Source organism: Anopheles aquasalis, chromosome 3 (assembly GCF_943734665.1).
Source record: "Anopheles aquasalis chromosome 3, idAnoAquaMG_Q_19, whole genome shotgun sequence".
Classification (NCBI taxonomy): domain Eukaryota; kingdom Metazoa; phylum Arthropoda; class Insecta; order Diptera; family Culicidae; genus Anopheles; species Anopheles aquasalis.
In genome coordinates, this window is record NC_064878.1 from 2,597,501 (window position 1) to 2,618,191 (window position 20,691).

Genomic DNA, 20,691 nt, shown 5'->3' on the forward strand with positions numbered 1-20,691 from the left:
TGGGTGTGAGTCACCTTCCCCACCCTATAAGAATGCTCTTCCGCTCCCTGACGGGAGGTGGATAGATGGTGAAGCCGAGTAGAGAACGAAACAAATGGCTACGAAGCCCAACTTTTGCAAACACGCGATCACTACTCTTCTGATCCATACACTAGTAACAGCTTGATAAATTCAGGGAGTGATAATATAGATTAGCACAGAATTGTCATACGAGGTGAACAAAAACGGCGGACACACAATGTTGGGAACGGGAGCAACGGGGACACCGGTCCATTCAGAAGTATATCAGCTTGGCATCGGATGGCGATTGTTCCATCGGGCAGTACGGACATTTCAATCTGAAAGTATTGTTCATTCTAATTGTTAGAATGAGGATATCATGGCGCACGAAGGAGGAGTACATAATCGGTGGTTGGTTTCCGCCGGCGTCACCCATCATCATCATCGTATTATCGCAGATGAATGAAAAGAAGAGAATGTAAGAGAAAGAGCGGAAGAGCAGAGAAGGATGAGAGAATATTAGAAAAAGTTGCGAAAAAAAGATAGCGTCTAGACACGGGGGGCAGCAGAGGAAAGCGGAGCGTCGTCGGCATCGTGAGGAGCAGATTTTTACTTACATCGGCCCGTTGCTGAGCTTGTTGAGCGCGTCGCGGGATATTACGTGTCCGCAGAGTAGCTTCATGGGTGGATTATCTTCCGAACTTTGCTGCCGAAGGATGGGACAGGCGAAGATGGAGTGGAATCGATTTTCCGGCTCGAGATCGATCTCAATCTATGAAATGGGTAGTGAAGTTGGTAATTCGCGAGGATTTTTGTTATCTGCTGCGGATAAATAGATCTCATACTTACGGGCAACTCGTCACGGCCATTCCAGATGCCTGTTACCTGACGGGACATCATCACCTGTTTCAAATTGAGCAATGCCGGCAGTGCGGTGCATCCCGCATTCACTATCACTGAGAGCGGTGAGTCTTTGTTGATGCCTAGTAGCTGGCAAGCATCTTTAAGGAACACGTCGGCGGTTTCGATCCACATTTCCGGTGCGGTCAGGTATTTGTACGGTGAGTTGTGGATTCCGATTGGCAGGTAGATGAGCGTCCCCATCAGGATCTGGATGTCCTTCTCGAAGCGTCGCACAAACTTGGCAAAGTGGGTGCGAGCGTAAGTGATGGCTTCCGTTTGCACGTGCACACCTCCGTTCAGAATCTGCATGAACGCGAGCCGGTGCAGCTTGAACTCGAGCGAACTGTTCCGTGCGTCCAGTTCCTCGGAGTAGCGTGTAGCCCACTCAAGGGCAGGGCTTAGGTCACCGTTATGAATTGCCTCCCAAATGCGATGCAGCTCTGCGTACGGCTCGGGCACTATATCCTCGGCCGGAAGGCCCGATTCTTTGATCAATGTGTCCGCGACATCGTCCATCCCCTGGCGATAAAAGTGCTGAGCCATGATTTTGTTCAGCAGCACCACATTCCGTTCCGATTGGAACGCATCAGTCCGCGAGGTAGCCGTAAAGTCCGCCACAAAGTTCCGATCGATGGCTTTGCCTACTTTGCTCACAGTACCGTGCAAATCACGGTGTTCGGTCGTTAGACGGTGCAGCTTGTCTTTCACCTTCGACAGTGCATCATTCAGCACCTCTACCTGTCCTGGGGTCAACTTATCGTCCGGGGTGCCTGTAAGTAAGGGGAAAAACCGTGAGAAGTCACGATCGGTTGGTCCAGTGGTCCATTTACCTTCGGCAATCGAAGAACGTAATTTCTCAATGAACGAAATCACATCCCCAATGATTCGCTGTGAGTGATCGTTGATGGCGGAAAATTTGTTGATCACTTTCTCCACCTCCTTCTCAACGGCAGCGCACGATTCCATAGTGCAGGCCTCAAAGGATCGTGATTGATAGTTCTTCTGCTATCAGAGTTGAAATTCGGAGACAACAAAGAGAAAGCAGCCAAGTTTCGCTGGTTTGGAAGATGACTCGCGAGTGTCAACGAACGATTCGCGGATTACGTGGAACGTAGAATCTGCGACGAGCTGACGACGATGCCGAGCCGTGGCAAAGATTTGCAGCACCGTCTAGTTTTCGCACTCCGAAGAATTGGTTCTTTTCCCACTTGCTGGTTCCTTTTCTGGTTATATTTTGCTTTGGCGAGAAAAATAACACCCTCCTCCGCCTGACCATCGACCAAAGTGCATTAAAGAAACTGGCACCCTATTCGCCGCCATATTGGAATTTTGACAAACGTGGTTCAAAACACAATTTTCAAAATTTTCCGTCCGTTCAAAGTTACCGCTGATACCCGGATTTCTACTCTACATTGAAGTAAAATGGTTTAGAATGATCACGTTGTTTATTGGTTTGTCTTGGTTCCTATAACTAGTTCTTAATTAATGTCAATCCCGGATATTAATGCGATGTTATACTGTTTTGCTTCTTAAGTCTAATCCCCAGGGCAATAAACCCATGAGGGATATCGACGATATCAGTATGGTATTTTCCTTGAGAGCAAGAGACTGAAAAATACTTCTCAGGTCGTCAGCGCTTTTGTTTCTTACTTTTGGATTTATGATGAAAATTTTTCAGGTTGATATTTTTACCAAGAAAGCCGTTATTCTGCTCAATGAACTTCAACAACCGTTCCCACGTTTGGTCCGTAGCCAGGTTTTGCGGGTTGCCGATAATGATTGTCAGGGCTTTGGCCCGGGTCAGCATAACATTCAAGCGTCGGTCATCCTGTAAAAAGCCGACCGTAGATCGATTCGAACGTACGGTCGAGATAATGATGACCGATTTTTCTCTACCCTGAAACTGCTCAGTCGAACCGACTTCAATGTTGTCCAATCCCAGATTCGAAAGACCATTCTTAATGAAAGCAACCTAAAGAAGAAAATAAAAATGGTCAAAACACCAGCACAATAGTAACTTTAAAATAATATTCCCTATCGCACCTGTCTGGAGTACGGTGTTACGATGCCAATGTCCTCCTGGTTAACTATTCGATCATTTATGCTTCCCTTCATTATGGATTGCACGTACTCATAGACACAGTAGGCCTCGTCCAGATTCATGTAGCTTAGCGAGAAGGGATCCTGCTGCATAAATCCGATGACTGCATGGAAGATCATTGGAAATTCGGGATTTTTCAGTCGCTCCCACCCGACTGCCCAGTGACTGGTTTTGGGGGATGCTTTTGCCCGTAATTCTCCATCGTAGAACTCTCGGTTGGAAAATGCTATCAATTTGTAGTGCGATCGGTAGTTGTCGAGCAACTTTGTCACCATTCGATCGTTGTACGCGTTATTGTTATTGGGATCGCGAGCGTATAATGGCATTTTCATCAAACGATCTAGCAGGGAAACGTCGTGGGGTGTTTGTTTAAGGAAACTGCAAAACGTTACCGGCCCGAGTTGCTTTGGATCTCCGGCCAACACTACGCTGGCGTGCATTTTCTTTAAATCTGCATCTACTCCGACGATTCCGATCGGGACCAGGGCGGACAGTTCCTTCGAGCTGCCACATTCGTCAATGAAAATGTAATCGTAGGTCTCTAGTTTTACACCAAGCGCAAACAACCGGCCGCTAGTCATCACGGTGCAGACCAGAATGCGCGTCTTAAGAAAGTCCTCCATAGAGGGAAACTCAAACCGGCCGCTGTGTAGATTCGAAATTTCTAAAATCGATGAATCTATCAAATCTATATTACGCTCTTGTACACATGGAAAGTATCGGTAGATATCATCGACTGGCACATATTCTAGCAATCTCTTTGCGAGCTCATTACACGCAAAATTCGACGTGGCCGTTACCAGCACACGTGAGTGGGGCTTATTTTTGTAGATCTGCATTACCGCTTCAACGATTGTGCTCGTTTTGCCCGTGCCGGGCGGGCCGAACAAAATGTACGGTGCTGGATATGCTGTACGGTTGACAATGTTTTTTATGGCCGTCTTTTGTAGTTCATTCGTCGCTATAGAGGTGTTAAACCACGAAAACCTGCAATTAATTCAATGTAATTATGCATAATGCATCATGCGCGCTCTCAGGAGTCTACAAAACTTACGATTCAATCATTTCTTTCTTCTTCGATGGCAAAGAGTTATGTTGGCCGCTCGTTTCCGGAGGAAATAAAGTGCTGGAAATATCTATGTGGCTTAAATGAAACAATGCGCGATATTCCAATAGAAACGGCAGTCGATTCGCAGGAAACTTCAGCGTAATGTTATTCCCAATTCTTAAGGGATTTTCAAATTGCAGTGTCATCCAAGTGTCTCGTTCGGCAATAAATCCTCTTACTAAATTTTGCGTCGGGACACAACGGTGATTAACGTGGGGTGTTATAGCTTGCACAAAATCTCCTACATCCAATCGCACCGGAGGTACCGGGAACTGCATTATCGAAAGCATGTAACGGTTATTGAAATCCGTTGGAATTAGCGATACGTTTGGTATATTGTACATTTCCATCGCTATCTGCGTGTCGTAGTCATCGATGTGGTTCAACATACGTAGAAAATCAATGTAATTTGACGAATTTAGTCCTAGTGCTTGATAGTCATAGAATCTATTCAGCCAGAGGCTAGCTAATCTAGGGTAATGCAGGCTTCTGAGAAAGCCATTGTTATAAACCATTTTCACTTCTTCTGGGACTGGAAAGGGTTGGGTTTTTTTAATTTTCAACGGCGGTCTAGAAGAAAATTTTATTATTAGTTAAGATACGTTAAGATGCAAATTAAACAAACTCATGGGCTACTTACCCACGTGCTTGGCGGGGTTTCAGGAAGTGAATTGTCGATATTTCTCTCAACCGCACGTTATTCGGTAAAATATCTACCACCAGTACGATATTATATTCCTTCTCAGAGTCGAAAAGAATTTTTTTCTCGTGAGCAAACTCGTAGCCCGGAACCATGCGGACGATACCGTTAAAGAACGTCACACGTCGATTGTTATCATAGTACAGAAATATCGTACGGAGTAGAAGGATTTGCTGACATAAATTTTGGACGCGCATCGCAAGGATCGATTCGCCGATCGTGTACTCAGCACGCATTGCGAACACGGGCTGCTTCACTTTAATCTCCGTCCCAGACTTTGTTAGTTTAACCGTCGTTCCATTCCATTTGTGCAGGCAACGTGTTGTGATTGTCATGGGAACCTTTGGCTCGCTATTGTCGACTGCTACTTCTGGTTTCTTGGCCGATCCTGTCGAAATTTGAAATTGCATTATTGATACAGCGTGGCAATAGGATGTAGAATTGAACTTTGACCGAATGCACTCTACAAACGGTTTCAGCGATTTTCCCTATCGACTGTGTTGAGTGTGTCGAGGGCAAGCTTATCTTGCAGCTAGAAAAGATTGGATTATTTACAGTTGATATGCGGGAATTTAACGATAGGCATCGCTTCATTTGTCGATCCTGTCTATCGCACTTTGCCCAATTTAAAATAATGTATTTTTGTTAAACTCATAATTCCATAATTAAAGAAAGCAAAACCCATTGTGCGACGGCCGTTTGTTGGTTATCGCGATGCACAACTTTGTATGTGATGATTGTGCAGCGATATTAGTAATCATAGTATGCTCTGATGCCTTGACCAATACGAGGATGGGATGATGAATGGCGGCGGAGGATGGATGGGCGGCAGACGACTGAGGCAGTGTCGTTTCCTTTTTGTTATTGTGATCTTAAACCAAACATACGACGCGTTCTCGCGTTCTTTTTGCATCGCTGGCATTTCATGTACGACGCCCATAGAATGGGATGTGACGAAGCAAAATTCGCGTCGCTGTCCATTTCAACAGCTTTTTTTTACAACGCTCCATTTTTGAGATTGCAACGGCGCGGGCACGGATGACGCATCGAGGGATTTCGCGAAATTCACGTAACTCGCGAATCAGAGCGGGGCTAGTAAGTTAGAACAGTTCGATCTCAAATACTCCGTTTTGCACATTGCACTTTCACTACCCACGATCGTAGATAACAGGAGTATGCATAAAGCCAGTCGGCGCCGAAAGGTTGATCAGATTACTTACTACCAAGCGTCATGTTGAGGCCGCACTCCCTCCTCGCGAGGGCTCTGTTCTTTTCGAAAAATCAACGAAAACGCTCTCTATCAAGAGAGGAGCTTGCGAATCACAACACAAAACACGACTTGCCGGCGCGGCTCGCGAATTACTAATAACCCCTTCAATACTCCCGCGCCATCGCTAAGATGATAACGCAGGTTGTCGAAAGAGGAAGGCACAACAACTCCCTTTCTTTTACTCCTACGGAGTTGTTGATACTCAAACACTCGTTAACCCCTTGCCCCTCCCCACTACCCTCATTGGCCAGTCTTGTCGATACTTGGAATGTTTCGCGGGCTCAATTAAACAGCCTGGCTAATTTTCAGGGAATCGCAAGGTAAATTGGGTTAAGGGTTTTCACCCATGGTTTTTGGGTTTAGAATAGAGGTTTTTGTGTAGTCCACTACCCGATATCCTCTACCTTCAAGCCTTTACTAAGCCTTTACCTGAAAAATTAAATCAAGAATGTTTCTGGCCAAAACTGCTCTTTGGCGATCCAAGCGACACCATGGCCGGGTTTCCGTAGAAGCCGACCCGGCATCGTAATCAACTCGCACGCCGTTTGTTTTGATTATCCTGTTCCTTCCTTTTTCAGAAAAAAACGTGAAGATGCTCGGCTTATCCAAGGGTGCTGCGAAAAAGATTGGAAAGAAAGTTAAGCGATGCCAACTGCTGATTGCAAAAGATGCAGGAATTCAGTTCACGGAAGAGCCAACCGAAGTACGCGAACCGGATAATTCATGGAAGGTAAAATAATCGCACGGCTTTTTGCTCTATTCGCAGTTCTTGGTGGTGTGCAACGCCGGACTCTCGACCGGTCTGGAACAGGAAAGGTTGCTGAAGGAAGTCCTTCTGCACGTTGGTCAAGTGCAGGCAATATTAATGCCTCCTGGGAAATCCTATTGCTATCTGCGTTTGGCGTCGAATGGTGCCGCTGCAACGGTGTATAACGCCATGAATGGAATTTGCCCTCTAGGGCAAGATGGAGCGGTCCTGCTGCTGGCATTTTGCTGTGGTTTTCCCTGCTGCTTGATCAATCCTTGGAATGCACCGATGCCTGAGGGATTGATTTTGGTGCGAGATTTCGTCGACAAACAGCTGGAGCAGGAGCTACTCAGTGCGGTAGACTTTGGCGTGACTCTGGAAGACATTTCCGAGCAAAAAGTAACAAATGCCTTAAAAAACCGTAAAGTGAAGCATTACGGTTACGAGTTTCTTTATGGAACGAATAACGTGGATAAGACAAAACCATTACTTGACCACAAGATACCGAGTGCCTGCGATGGGTTGTGGGAAAAACTACGAGCCTCACACCCCAACCTCTGTTGGCACGTTCCGGATCAGATGACGGTTAATCAGTACGAGCCGGGACAAGGCATTCCGGCACATGTTGATACACACAGTGCCTTTGAGGATCCGATACTGTCACTCTCGCTCGGAAGCGACATCGTAATGGAGTTCAAACATGCCGCATCCGGTCGCCAAGCGTTCGTGGATTTGCCCGCCCGTTCCTTACTGATCATGTCTGGCGAGAGCCGCTACATTTGGACGCATGGTATTACACCCCGTAAGCTGGACACTATTTTGGTTCCCGATGGAAGCGGGCTGACTATACGGAAGCGCCAACGGCGTATTTCGTTAACATTTCGCAAGCTCCGTCTTAGTGAGCGGTGTGACTGCGCTTTTTCCGATTGCTGCGATTCAAAAAAGCGAACTACGTTTGCACATCAGGCAGACTTACTGGAGACTCATGCCGCTCTGGTTGAGGCAGAAAATGTTCATCGGGTGTACAACCAAATAGCGAAACACTTTAGCGATACACGGCACTCGCCATGGCCGAGAGTTGAAGCCTTTCTGCAAACACTAAACGTCGGTGACGTGCTACTTGATGTTGGATGTGGAAATGGAAAATATTTAGGATCAAATTCATCGGCCTTCATGGTAACTATAGCGGGCTATGCGCATTGGTTTGTTTCAGTATAATCGATTTACGTGATTTATTGTTTCATTCTTGATCTAGTTGGGCTGTGATCGTAGTGATGGGCTGCTACAGGTGTGCGCAGATCGAGGTTTTAACGTGCTTCAGTGTGATTGTCTTGCCTTACCGGTACGGGATGGTTCCGCGGATGCCTGCATCAGCATTGCCGTGCTACATCACCTGGCCACAAAAGCCCGACGCCGTAGGGCGATTTCGGAAATGATACGCGTACTGCGCACCGGTGGACGGGCACTGATTTATGTGTGGGCCAAAAATCAGGAAGAAAACGCCAAAAAGTCAAGCTATCTACGACAAAATAAGCAAAACAACAAACCAAAACCGGTAGAGAATCCCGAACAGCAGACGGTGGCTTCATCGATTGCTGCGGTGGAATGCGTTGCAGGAATGCCGGAATGTACACTACCCGTGCATACGAATCGGACTCCATTCCAGCATCAAGATCTGCTAGTGCCATGGAAACTGCGAACAGAAAGCAACGAAGAAGCCGAAAAACAAACGTTTCTTCGTTTCTACCACGTGTTTGAAAAGAACGAATTGGAGCAAGTGTGCCTTGATAGCGGCGATAACAATGTACAAATTGTTGAAAGCTTCTACGATCAGGGTAATTGGTGTGTTGTAATGGAAAAAATGTAGGGCCAATGTAAGTAAACCAATCCACACCCTATTTCTTGTGTAATCCCTTAGTCATTTTAGTCTTTATTAACACCTTCTTCCGCCCTTTCGGCCGTGTAAAAACGGACCAATTCGTCGTAGCAATAATTTTCCAACAAATCGATTAGCAGTGGAAGTTTTGCTTTAACATTAACTCCTTTGAATTTGAACTTATCGATGTATAGGTCGGTTAGGATACCGTAAATCCGATTCAGCACTGTTGGTTGCTTCCGAAATTCCTCGTCAATAGATTGCTGATTACGAATCAAGTCTTGGTACTCCTTCGACAGCATGTTAAATTCGGACTCATCGCGTATGTCCAAATCAAGCAGGGCTTGTGCCATCTGACAATCTTTGGTAAGTTTATTATAGTGTAGAATTTTCGGTTCAATTAATTTGATCAACGATGGAATGGTAGATTCATTAATAGCTGAAACGAGTGGAAATGGGTTTTTTGTTAGATACGGATCCGTGGCCCGGTAAAGGCGATTTCAAATACGTACAAGTGGATATTTCTAATTTTATCCGTTTTTTAGTCGCTTCTTTGGTAATGAAATCTTTCAGGATCGATATTGTGGAAATGTTGTCACTGCGGAAAGTCGCTTCCCCTTTCCCATACTCACACACCAGCAGTGTGCCGATGAAGACGTGTTGGAACGTATGCCGCACCTTGCCACTATCGTGCAGCTTTTCCGGCAGCTCGGGGATACTGTTGATCATCCAGTTGTGCACTTCCGCCTGACTGAAAGGGCCCTTCAATGTGAGCGTATTCATCGGGCGAGCCAACATCGTATCCGTGGCGTTGTGCATGATGGCATGCAGCGAGAGCGGTTTAATGTGATAACGCTTCAATTGGCAACATTTCGGTTGAAGATTGGGTGTAATGTACACCTGCAGCGTTCCATTTTGACCCTCAATCGTGCGGAACATCAAATCAATACGGTTCGTGTTTAGCTGGCAGCGATAGCTGGCCAACAGACTGTTACCGCTTAGCTTATCGCACTCGCTAAAACTGACCACAGCACTGTTTTTCTCGACATCGAGCAAACTGATGGGTGTGTCACATTGTAACAGCACGTGCTCAATAGGTGTGGGTATTTCCAGTGATAGCACATAGGTAGCATCACTTTTTGAAAGCACGAAGGCATCGTTTACCGGTAGCATCGGAATTGCGGAGAGTCCTGTAGACAAGGCTTGTGTCGAAAGTTGGTACCGCTCGCGTTCCTTGGCGATCGTCTGCTCGAGCTCATAGATTTCCGCTCTGATACGCTGCAGCTTTGCCGATGAATCAATGGCTTGACTAACGGCGATAGGTGTTGCACGATCGGCAAAGTGTCCGCTGTCGCTAAGAACTTTGCTAATGCATTGGGTTGTTAAGCCAAAGACTCGACCCGAATATGTGCACACTACGATTTCGGTATAGTTTGTGGCACCAACGCAGCCTCCTTGGACGCTTGAGATGCTTTCGTTAAAGTTTTCGCTATAAATCTGTGTGCATTCCATCTCGAACTGATATTCGTCCGAATTCATCGTGAACACCCTTAGCGTACCATCGCGGTAACCGACAATCAGTTCTTCCTTTCCATCGCCGGCCAGATCATATGTGGTCAAACATGTGACAGCACTAGAGCTTCCTTCGCCTCGCTCTTGCCCTTCTTTCAGCAGTTGATCTGAAACCAGCACCTCGCGCTTGACCTCTGTAACCTGAAGGTTCAGATGAAACAGAACCACACTTCCATCGCTGAATCCGCACAGCATACGATTGCCAATGCCTTTGGGAACGTACAGCACCGTTGGCACGCTGTCCAGTTCGAGCGTTTGGCGTACGCGGGAATGCTCGAGGATGCGTAAAACTCGTCCTGAGCAAGCCAACACTGTTATTAACCGGCTGGTATTATTCGGGCAGAGTGCTGCTACATCTACAATCACGTCACCGCAAAGGTACGATCCAATTTCCTTGCAATCTCGGTAATGGTTGTACACGTGGTTACCGCACACCAACAGATCGCTGCCGCTCACACACATCGACCGAATGGTTTCGGTGAGGCTCGTCTCGAAAGCGAGGAACAGTTTGCCCTTCTTGTTGAACCCTCGTACCTTGTTTTCGGAGGCGGTAAAGATTTTGTCCGCTACCGAGCCCGACTGCCCACCAAGCTTCACCGAGGCGATGCGTTCGCTTGGTAATGTCTTGAAATGCATTTGTAGTTCGTCCTTTTTCATCGAAAAAACCTGCAACACACCCTCCTGGTCACCAATGGCGACTTTTTGCTGTTGCTTGTACCCGCTCGTGCCTCCGGTGCTACCGATCGGTGGCAGTAGCTGGAGACAGTTTGGGCCCGTTAGGCCAACGTTAATGTAATCAACACGCGTTAATTCCAGTTCCATCTTAATACGATTGCACTTCAATTTGCTTAGTTTTACCAACTGTTTGTCTGGATAACAATGTTCTGCAATGGTCCCTTTGTTACCATGGCAACTACAATATCAATCGTATGCGGCTGCGCCTATTTCATTTTCCTATGCCTATCGTGGAGTGCATTTTTTGCAATAAATCCCGATTCACAAAAAAAAACTATCCTACAACATTCACTAGCACACATGCAAGTATAAAGAAAGGCTGTATGGGAATTGGTAATAGACTGTTCCGATAGGATGATCTAACGGAGAGCAGATGAACAAAGCTAGCATGCCATATGTGTAATCGATCAGGATTCTGTTAGTTGCCGTTGAATTCCATTACGGAACAGAAGTGGCCTTTCGGCCCGGCCTACATTTGCCACCATGCTTTTAAGGAGCCGGTGGTTGCGATCGCTCACCGTACTTTTGTGCGTGCTTTTGGAGGTTATAAGTGCCAGTGTGGAGGTTCCTGCTTCCGAATACTCACAAACTGAGGATCACGAACTTGAGCTGTTGGTAGAAATTTATCGGGAAAATTTAATCAAAGATTCGCTGTACAATGGCCAGGCGGAAACTGATCGCGATCTGCATAGCTTCGTTGAACAACGTGTCCGTAGCTTCTTGAGAGATCGTGAGCAGGATCAAGTACAGAACGGTCGAACCAGGCGTGACACTAGCCATTCGGATATTGAAGCCGACACTGCAGAAGGTAATCACATTACATGAAATTAAGGCATGATGGTGTTCGGTGGTAACATTTTTTAATCTTGATAGTAGGTAACGTAACAAAGGCCAGCGCGCCAATGGCGGCGAAATGAAACTCTCGTAATGCTAACTGAGGTTTGATGAACCTTGGAATCCGAATAGAGTCTTTTTGATGTAATTACAGTTGTGTTTATCTAAAAATTTCATAAAAAGACTCATACTCATTGGAAGATCTTCGGCATCTGAATCCTCCTCCATGTCACAGAATAACTCCTCCCTGAAACCGGTCTCAAAGCGGCGTAGTTTTGCCAACGTTTGTTCCAACGAACCGTCCGTGAAGACCGTTTCAGTTTCGTTCAGTTTAATTTGTATCTTTTGCCAGCGTAGCGCTTTGATGATACGCCAAAAGTCTTGCGTATCGCTCTGAGGTCCTTCGATGCATATAATGGCTGGTTTACCAGGTCGTGAAAATCCCGTAAGTCCGAGTTCGCGAGCCGTTTTGATGATCGTTTGCCGCTTGCCTTTGCTCTTAAGATGGTGTGAGTAAATCCACAGTCGCTCGAAAACGATCGATTTGGGAGTGCTGTCGGCGTTCGTTGTCGGTGATGAAGGAGAATCCGCTTTCCGCTCCCGGGACGATTGCAGCAAATCGGAGAAATTGTCTTGAATCCAACAAATGATCTGATAAACGTACGGATCCTGTCGTTCGATGATTTCCGTTTCGATGTACTGCTGAATGCGCATCTGGAGTTCACGTTCCTGGTCCCTTGCGATTATGGCGGATCTTATCACAATGCGTGGCATTTCCAAAACGGGATAGTGATGGGGTAGTTCAACAAGAATTTGAACCTTTTCATTCTCCAACAGCGGTAACATGAAGTGATACTCCATTTTTTGGTTCAAGCGTTCCTTTGTATCAGCAATGAAGCTGGTCAGGTTTTCGATGCACCCATAATCATCCAGCTGCAGCTCTCCTGCATTACAGAATATTTCGGAAAGCATTTGAAACTCGTCCAGTTGCAGCTGTAGATTTTGTTTCAGAAATTCCAGCTGAAGCGCCTCTTCTTCCATCATGGCCTGCGCAGGATAAGCTGTGGAATAGCAGATAATGTGGAATAATTAATAATTGCGTTTCGCGTTTGCAGCACGTCATCTCTATCTGAAAGGATTCCGTGAGCGGGGCTACGTTCCGGTTAATTTTCCCGTCGATATTTGTTTGCTTCGCGTGGGTAAATCAATCTTCGCAGCGGCTTTACATCAAAGCGAATCTAGCAATCGGACCCAAAATGCTACAGCGGTTTCGTTCTATCGAAGGGTAAGTCCGGCAACTTTCCGACAGGTAACCAAAAAGTAACTGGTAAAATTACACTCTCTTTCTCAGACTGGGGGAAAGTTTGAAAAATATCTTGAGCATCAAACGGTTACGGCTCGATACTTCGATTGTATTTCTATCGCCCACCTTGGGTTTGTAGCCGTAGTCAACTATCACGATCACGAGCTGGATGTATTTAAGGATGGGTCGCCCGTATTTCAAATCCATGAGGATGGTCGAACGGAAATTGTTCAAACATTTGGTCAACCGAAACAGAACACGGTACATCTGTGGGTTCACGGAAAACATATCTATCTAACGCACACGTACCTCAATCTGGATGAAAGCTTAAACACGGCGTGCCCAATATACCGGTGGACCGGATACTACTTCGACGTGATCGATCACATACCATGTCAAAACGCAGTACACATAGAAGCGTTCTCGATTGATCAACAAATGTACGTGGCGGTGGCCAATCAGATGTCGGCTGATAAAAAGGATACCTTCTCTGTGATTTACCTACTGAACCCAGAAACACTCAAACTGAACCAGCATCAGCAGATTTACAGTTACTCCGTATCGCACATTGCGTACTACTTTCTGGAGCTTCGTGATCGCCGGGAACATTTCCTTATCACCGGCAACTCGGTTAATGTAGGCGATGGTGATGAAAACGAGCGACACAGCTCGCTCGAACACACGCAACTCAACTCGATCGTGTACAAGCTAGTCGATGGTTACTTTGTGCCGTTTCAAAATCTAGAACTCACTGGAGTAGACATGTTTCTTCCCGTTGTGGTAAGTAAACGTGATGGAAGATAATTCTTGAGATATTTCGATTGATTTGATTTCCTTTTTTTTAAAAAAAAAGCACGAAAATGGAGCTTTCCTTCTGCTGGTACTGTGCAGTGGGCAGCCGCTGCAAATTTTCGAGTACGATGGATGGAAGCTGGTGCCATCGCGTATTGATTACACCGGAGAAGCGTTTGCCGCCGGTGTATCGCATATGCGGGTATATCGGCACATTGTGAACGCAAGTGTTATCGCTATAGCCAATAGCAATTTGTTCGGCATGTCCGTTAATCTGTTCACTCCGCAGTACGGTGTGGAGAATGACTTGCGGCAGGTTTATGCTCACTTTATCGAATGGTGCGACCAAATGCAGCAGCAGATGGCCAACGTCGATCTGGAGGAGCTGTACAACAAGCTAGTCGCTCTACCGGCTGAAGTACCTGACGGTGTGCGTTTGATTAGCAAAAATATTGAGCTACAAGATTCTTCCGCAGATCTAGTAACAACGGCAGTCATTCAAACGCCACATTTGCTCATCGATGAGCCATTGCTTTCGTATGCGATCGAAGTGAATGAGTACGTGAAACAGGTAATGGATAAGATGGAACGGGTTGAACAAACGATCAATACCAGCATCATGCGGAATGAGACCGTTCGCTGGAATGGAGATCTTGCTGTAGGTGAGCTTATCGCATCGTCCGGCCAGATGAAACAGCTCGACGTAAAGGTGTTAAACAATGCCGCATACAGAACGCGTAGTGCGGATGAAGACAGTTCAGTAAATGGCAAACCAACCGACGATACGATAGAAGTAGATCGTTTGATCATCGATCGCGTCGTTCGAGTGGGATTCTGGAATGGACATGCGGCGGATTCCTTACTTTTGACCGATGACGATCCTGCAAAATGGAAAGATCTCACGGTATCGGCCAACAAGGTGATCGTGGAACAAGATGTATACGTGAACAAGCTGATCGATGGTATCTTCTTTCATCCCTCCAATGTGCTGCTACCGGGCGTGAATCAAGTGATCAACGCTCGCCATGTGAGGGTAACAGAGCTAAACGTAAATAGATTGAAAAGCAAGAAGCTCAACTCTACCGAGTCCGTATCCGTGCAACGGATGATGGATAAATCGAGAACGTTGTTGGCCAAATCGCGTGGTGCACTTCCGCATTCCTACCGGAACGATTTTGATACGGTTGAAGTGGAGGAGCTGATGGCCAATGGATTGCTAAACAATGTCAATCCACAGTATCTACTGGACAATGTACTGCTGGTGGATGCCGAGCAGCAACAGATGAATGGTAAATTGATAATCGAAGAGCTAATGGCGGACAACATTGCACTGGCCGATGCAAAATTGTCCAGCATCATGTGGGAACATGTGGCGCGGACTACGGGCAATCAACGTATTCTGCAGGATCTACAGTTTGTACAACCGATCACGGTGGACAGTCTACAGGTGCACGATCGTTTAAACCACATTCCAGTAATGGATGGTAAGCTACAGGTGCTGCTGCTCCGCTCGAACGAAACACAAACGATTACGGGAACCAAGACATTCGATTGCGTTACGGTACTGAATCCGATCGATCTGCAGGGCAAAATAGACGGAGAAGGGCTGAGCAAGATGAATCCGATCGTCACGATCGAGCAGGAACTAGTGCTGAATGGAGATTACGCCATCGATGGTAACGTTTCGTTCAATGGGGCTGTTGTGGCGGACAATATATTTGGCAAAGGAGGCCATTACAATCTTCAGCGACTGGCTAAGCATGGCATTCGTTTAAACGAGTCGCCAACACCAGAGCAAATGGTCAAGTTCCTACAACCGGTATTTGTTGAGAATCTCTACGTGCACCGCATCAACGAACTGGCAATGGACGATCTTGTGCGCCAGAATTCCGACGAGATACAGTACCTGACCGGTCGCAAAACATTTATCGGTGATTTATTGGTCGAAGGTATAGCCGATTCGAATGAAATCAATAAGGTAGACCTGAATCAGCTAAACCGTACGATCTTCCGCCGTGATGCGGGTGAGCAAACGATTGAGGGAGACATACGATTCGCTGGCGTCGGTACGGCCACCGTTTATGCAAAGTCTGTCAGTTTCGCGGGAAAACCTATTGATCATTTCCTACGCTTAGATCGACCCCAGAACCTAACCAAACCGGTACGATTTGTAAATTGTACAGTGATAGTAGGCAATAGCCTCGCTACTCAGCATCTGGTTGTAGATAATTCATCAACGGTATATGGACAAGAGTTGGGATTTCTGCTGCAAGATACGTTGTACGCCGATAGCGACATACCTGCACCACCGATTATTACGGGGAAAAAGATTTTCCGAAACATCACCATCGGGCGATTGTTTTTAGCGGAAGAGTCCACGTTCAATGGGATACCGCTGCAGAATTTACGGCACATTTTGGCAGCCGGGGATAATCGAACGATTATTAAAAATGGTCCTTACAGCTTCAGAACAAATCACGAACTCAAGGTTGATCATCTTTTGTTCGAAGGTATGATTAACGGCATTCCCAAAGCAGCTTTCTGTCGTGCATGGCTCATGCATACCGGTAATCAAACGTTCACTGCTGGCCAAACAATCCAGAAGCTAGATATTGGGCACGTACAGTTATCGGGAAATCTCAATGGCATTGACGTGAACCACTTACTGAAGAACGCATATCGAGCGGATGTAGAAGAATATATTCATCAGGCAGTATTCCGTAAGTTTATCGAGACTTCGGGAATTTTTCATTAATTCAATTTCATCGATTAATGTTGTCCCTTGTTCCTTCACAGATGATGGTGTTGTTTCTTACGAACCGGTCACGGTTGGTGGTCTAGTAGCGGGAATTAACATCTCCAGCGATGTGTTGCTAAAACAAAGTGCTGAAATTCAAGCGCTTGGCAACGTACACGTTGCAGGAACGCTGAACGCAAAAGGGCAGCTGCATATCCTGCAAACATTGAATGGAATTCATTTTCCGAAAATGATGGAATTTTTTGGAACCAAAGCAGCACATGACGGTGCCAGTGATGCAGCCCCGATGAACATCGAGGTGCACGGAAACGTGTACTTTGAGCAGACGCCGACTGTGATCAATTTGAACGGTTACAACGTCCAGAAAGTTTACGGTGAAGTTTGGTTGCCCCAGCGACCGACAGTGCTAACGGGTCGATGCCATTTTGAGAGCGTCGAATTTCTGGATTTAACGTACTCCAACGTGAGCGAGCTACTTGTTGCATCTCAACTTTCATCGCAGAAATACTCCATTATTGCCATTATTTTCAGAATCATCCGATCAACTACCTTGACCTGGCCGAAACGGAGGCACGTTGTTTGAGCGGACGGAGGCCACAAAACATTACCGCGCCACTAGTGTTTGAGCAGGAAGTGCTGTTCAACGCAGGTGGTTCTTTTAGGGCGGTGGATCTCAAGGGATTGCTGAAAAGCATCAACAAGTAAGTTACTTGTTTGATCTAATCAATGAATATCTATAGCCATTTCCCACGTATTTTCTTCAGGTCCCATGGAATCGATATCAAGGAATACGACAATTACGTTTTTCGGTACGGCGAAGATCAGGATATAACCGGGAACTGGTTGTTGCATAATGTCGCGGTACATGGTAAGTATTCGAGGGGTGTTAGTAGTATGAGCAAAATAATGATTGCTGTTGTCCGTTATTAGGAACATTTGATGTGAAAGTGCTCAACGGTTTCAACATTGAAACGGAACTGCTGCGTTCAGATGTAGCCGTAAACAATGTTACGGCAGCGAAGCATTTCCGTGAGCTGCACGTGGACAGCATAATCTGTCCCGGGGAGTGCATTATTCAAGGCGTTGATATGAAGGAGTGGTTTGCGAATGCGTTGCGGCTGGAAGGAAATCAAACCATCGAAGGGACGCTGCACATCGACAATCCGGTCATTACAGGCAACATCGATGTGCTTGGTACGGTAAATGGTGTGCGGTTTGATGCTAAGCATCTGATGTTGAAATCCATCCCGCAAAAGGTACCGGGTACGCTGCATCTGATAACAAAGTTCCCCAGCGAAAATAAGATTTACCCACTAATATTCGAATCCCTGCATACCGATATGATCAATGGGAGGAATTTTACAAAGTTCCTTATGTATGCAGCGAGAACAGATCAAAACCCGTTGATCATCAATACTCCAATAACGCTGGCACAGCCAATCGAAGCAGAAGAAACACTGTTGGAAAGCGACATGCTGTTCGGTGTCAATACTACCCAGTTGATAAGGGATACCTCGTTTAAGGAAAGTGTTGGTGAACTCACATCGAAGGTTCGTTCGTTGAACAGCGTCAATGAAAAAATCTTGGAAAATGTCTTCGAAGATGGTCCGATATTCAGTCACTTTGATAAGAAAAAACCATTGTTGGTGAAAGTGGCACGCCTGCTATTGCTTACCGTGTATCGTGATTCGCTACCGCAAGAGTTGCTGGTAGTGCATAGCAACGAACCAGGCAAGCCTTCCGCTATCGAATTTTATCGCTGGCTAGTAAGCGAAGAAAAGTTCGTGCTTTCCAAACGCTATCAGAGAATTGTTACCCGAGATAGAGAGATCGTGAAAGTTCGCCGCGTTCGCCTAGGACCAAAGCAACATCTGTTTGTGGAGTTTTTCGAGCAGGATCACAAAACCTTCACGCAGCAAATTATGGATGTTCAGCATGATGGTGCAGCGATCAGCAAATTCGTGCCACTCTACGTAATGAAGAGCAACAGTTCCAGGGACGCAATATGGATGAAGCTGGTCACCTTGGATTGTATAGTGATGTATACGAAAGGGCAAGCTGGCTTCGAAGTGCGCTGCTTGAGAGAGGAAAATCTCATGCACATTCTTGATGTGCGACAAGTAGAGGAAACTGTCGTTCCGATACAGATCATCGCGCTGGAAAATCATCTCATTATCCTGGACAGTAGTGATCAGGTGCAAGTGTGGCGGAGCACGGCCAAGTTTTATCTGAAGCATCATCAAACGCTTACCGTTTCCCATCCGTCTTATGTGAGCGTGGCAAGGTACGAAAATCAGCTAATGCTTGCCATTAGCTCGGAGCACACCCCCAACAGCGCCCATTACGGATCGATAGAGATTTGGCAAAAAACGCTCCGACCGAATGGAACGTTTACTCAGCATCAGCTCATCTGGACCAAAGTGCCGAAACAGCTGCAGTTTTCTGTACTCCCATCGAAAGAACTGATGCTGTACACTCTGACCGAGAACTGGCTACACCCGTTGGTCGTGTACCGTTACGAAGGAGTCACTGGCTTCCGGGAGTTACTGAGCAGCAATACGATACAGCAGAAAGCTCACCGGTTGGCGGTGTTGAAGTTGCGGCTGGCGCAAAAAGAATTTGTGGCCATCCTCGGCCCACAATCTACCGATCTCGTAGAGGTTGTTTTCGTTTAAGTTTGTTGTCGGTAGTACTGTTTGTCAATGAAATTGAAACGTGAATAAATGTTAACCAACGTTAAGAGCAAAGCCGAGTTACCTTTCAGTTGGATCGAAAACGGGAGCAAGCGGAAGAGAAATCTTCAATTCATTCCATATTCTTTCTATTTCCGCACCGAGTTTTTAACCGCAAACCGGCGACCAAAACAACGGAGCGAGGCGCAGTCTTTGCGTTCCGAACTATGCGTTTTGCCGGTGTCAAAAAGGAAGTGTGCGTTTCGAGAGGAGTGTGACAGTTCGGTTGTCAAACATCCACGTCGCGTTCTTTCGTTTCCGGCATCCTCGAGTGCTAGAAAACACATTTGCTGTTGATTAAAAGAAAATCTCTGTAAGTTTTGTTTTTCTACGAAAAAGTGTTTGCAACTGCGAGATTCATGCGTGCCAGTGAGGGACCGACCGATGGCAATCAAAGTTCCAACAAGCGACGGCTTAAAATGCGGCAAAACTCGCTTCCAAAGTCGATGTTGTGAGAAAGCCGCCGCTGTTGGTTCCGACGATCTGTCAATCCGGGTGGCGCTCCAGGACTAGCTTGCTTTCTCGAACCCCCCAAAAAGAGAAGATTCCTTAGTAACCTTTCCACACCTTTGATCTGTTTTACAGTTTAATTAAACAACCAGCTTCAGAATGGTCAAGGCCAAGCGTGAGAAGAAGCCAAAGTCGGCTATTAACGAGGTGGTGACACGGGAGTGCACCATCAACTTGAACCGCCGGTTGCACAAGGTGGGCTACAAAAAGCGCTCGCCGCGAGCCATCAAGATTGTGCGCAAATTCGCCGAGAAGGAGATGGGCACCACAGACGTGCGCATCGACACTCGCCTGAACAAGGCCATCTGGCACCGTGGAATCCGGTAAGTACGATCGCCGGCCTATGCACCGCCGCAGGACACACCAAACGAGAGGTAGATCATGAATCGTTTTTTGATCCCGTTTAGAAACCCACCATTCCGCATACGCGTGCGCCTTTCTCGCCGCCGCAACGACGATGAGGATTCTCCCAACAAGCTGTACACGTTGGTCACGTACGTTCCGGTGTCCACGTTCAAGGAGCTGCAAACCGAGAACGTTGAATCGACGGAAGATTAAGCTGCCAAGGCCGTTTCGGGGCTTTGTAGATATTGTGAAGCTTCGTAAAGCTCTTGGTGCCGGTATTTTGGACCGTTCGTGGGAGAGAATAAAGAGTGAGGAGAGTGCCCCATAAAATCACAGGAGCTCTCTTGAATCGACGCCTGCTGTGTTCCGTTTTGTTTGTTGCTGGGACTGATGTGCAGTGGATA

At 46.5% G+C, this 20,691-nt stretch overlaps 7 protein-coding genes across 15 annotated transcripts in view; 3 read left to right on the forward strand and 4 right to left on the reverse strand.

Annotated features, from left to right (window-relative positions):
- Positions 1-2,199, reverse strand: part of LOC126579261 (E3 ubiquitin-protein ligase RMND5A) — a 2,573-nt gene extending 374 nt beyond the window's left edge. Inside the window, exons 1-4 of one of the 3 annotated variants that reach the window (XM_050242695.1) lie at positions 1,734-2,198; positions 850-1,673; positions 618-772; positions 1-338 (exon numbers count right to left, since the gene is read on the reverse strand). The exon at positions 1-338 is cut by the window's left edge and continues 374 nt beyond it. In XM_050242695.1, the coding sequence (XP_050098652.1) occupies positions 275-338; positions 618-772; positions 850-1,673; positions 1,734-1,869 (1,179 nt within the window). In that variant the 5' untranslated portion in view covers positions 1,870-2,198 and the 3' untranslated portion in view covers positions 1-274. Of the gene's footprint in view, positions 357-617; positions 773-849 lie in introns of all 3 variants that reach the window. The other 2 variants (XM_050242694.1, XM_050242693.1) reach the window with 2 other exon arrangements.
- Positions 2,200-2,321: 122 nt separating this feature from the next.
- On the reverse strand, positions 2,322-6,164 carry LOC126579254 (putative helicase mov-10-B.1). Of its 5 annotated transcripts, none has more exons than XM_050242681.1 (5): positions 6,036-6,164; positions 4,753-5,200; positions 4,059-4,682; positions 2,947-3,991; positions 2,322-2,875 (listed from the first exon to the last, which is right to left on the reverse strand). In XM_050242681.1, the coding sequence occupies exons 1-5, from the start codon at positions 6,043-6,045 to the stop codon at positions 2,534-2,536; spliced, it is 2,469 nt and encodes an 822-aa protein (XP_050098638.1). In that variant the 5' UTR covers positions 6,046-6,164; the 3' UTR covers positions 2,322-2,533. The 5 variants fall into 5 exon arrangements, with proteins under 5 accessions (XP_050098638.1, XP_050098636.1, XP_050098634.1 ...); XM_050242679.1 differs by having other exon boundaries at positions 6,033-6,156; XM_050242677.1 differs by lacking the exon at positions 6,036-6,164 and adding an exon at positions 5,969-6,008.
- Positions 6,165-6,669: 505 nt separating this feature from the next.
- On the forward strand, positions 6,670-8,998 carry LOC126579257 (alkylated DNA repair protein alkB homolog 8). 2 transcript variants are annotated; one of them, XM_050242688.1, is made up of 4 exons: positions 6,670-6,785; positions 6,849-8,006; positions 8,086-8,704; positions 8,901-8,998. In XM_050242688.1, the coding sequence occupies exons 1-3, from the start codon at positions 6,675-6,677 to the stop codon at positions 8,695-8,697; spliced, it is 1,881 nt and encodes a 626-aa protein (XP_050098645.1). In that variant the 5' UTR covers positions 6,670-6,674; the 3' UTR covers positions 8,698-8,704; positions 8,901-8,998. The 2 variants fall into 2 exon arrangements, with proteins under 2 accessions (XP_050098645.1, XP_050098644.1); XM_050242687.1 differs by lacking the exon at positions 8,901-8,998 and having other exon boundaries at positions 8,086-8,719.
- Positions 8,754-11,116, reverse strand: LOC126579255 (Bardet-Biedl syndrome 7 protein-like). The gene is made up of 2 exons (XM_050242682.1): positions 9,219-11,116; positions 8,754-9,145 (listed from the first exon to the last, which is right to left on the reverse strand). The coding sequence occupies exons 1-2, from the start codon at positions 11,098-11,100 to the stop codon at positions 8,754-8,756; spliced, it is 2,274 nt and encodes a 757-aa protein (XP_050098639.1). The 5' UTR covers positions 11,101-11,116.
- Positions 11,117-11,463: 347 nt separating this feature from the next.
- LOC126579251 (uncharacterized) lies at positions 11,464-19,447 on the forward strand. The gene is made up of 8 exons (XM_050242673.1): positions 11,464-11,821; positions 12,963-13,132; positions 13,199-13,930; positions 14,004-16,662; positions 16,739-17,163; positions 17,232-17,401; positions 17,465-17,568; positions 17,631-19,447. The coding sequence occupies exons 1-8, from the start codon at positions 11,497-11,499 to the stop codon at positions 19,373-19,375; spliced, it is 6,330 nt and encodes a 2,109-aa protein (XP_050098630.1). The 5' UTR covers positions 11,464-11,496; the 3' UTR covers positions 19,376-19,447.
- On the reverse strand, positions 11,857-19,531 carry LOC126579266 (RWD domain-containing protein 2A). Of its 2 annotated transcripts, XM_050242700.1 has the most exons (3): positions 19,458-19,470; positions 19,280-19,392; positions 11,857-12,908 (listed from the first exon to the last, which is right to left on the reverse strand). In XM_050242700.1, the coding sequence occupies exon 3, from the start codon at positions 12,889-12,891 to the stop codon at positions 11,944-11,946; it is 948 nt and encodes a 315-aa protein (XP_050098657.1). In that variant the 5' UTR covers positions 12,892-12,908; positions 19,280-19,392; positions 19,458-19,470; the 3' UTR covers positions 11,857-11,943. The 2 variants fall into 2 exon arrangements, with proteins under 2 accessions (XP_050098657.1, XP_050098659.1); XM_050242702.1 differs by lacking the exon at positions 19,280-19,392 and having other exon boundaries at positions 19,458-19,531.
- Positions 19,532-19,628: 97 nt separating this feature from the next.
- On the forward strand, positions 19,629-20,640 carry LOC126579270 (60S ribosomal protein L31). Its single transcript, XM_050242706.1, has 3 exons — positions 19,629-19,745; positions 20,018-20,265; positions 20,350-20,640. Exons 2-3 carry the CDS (start codon positions 20,042-20,044, stop codon positions 20,498-20,500), a joined length of 375 nt encoding a protein of 124 aa, XP_050098663.1. The 5' UTR covers positions 19,629-19,745; positions 20,018-20,041; the 3' UTR covers positions 20,501-20,640.
- The last annotated feature ends 51 nt before the right edge of the window (positions 20,641-20,691 follow it).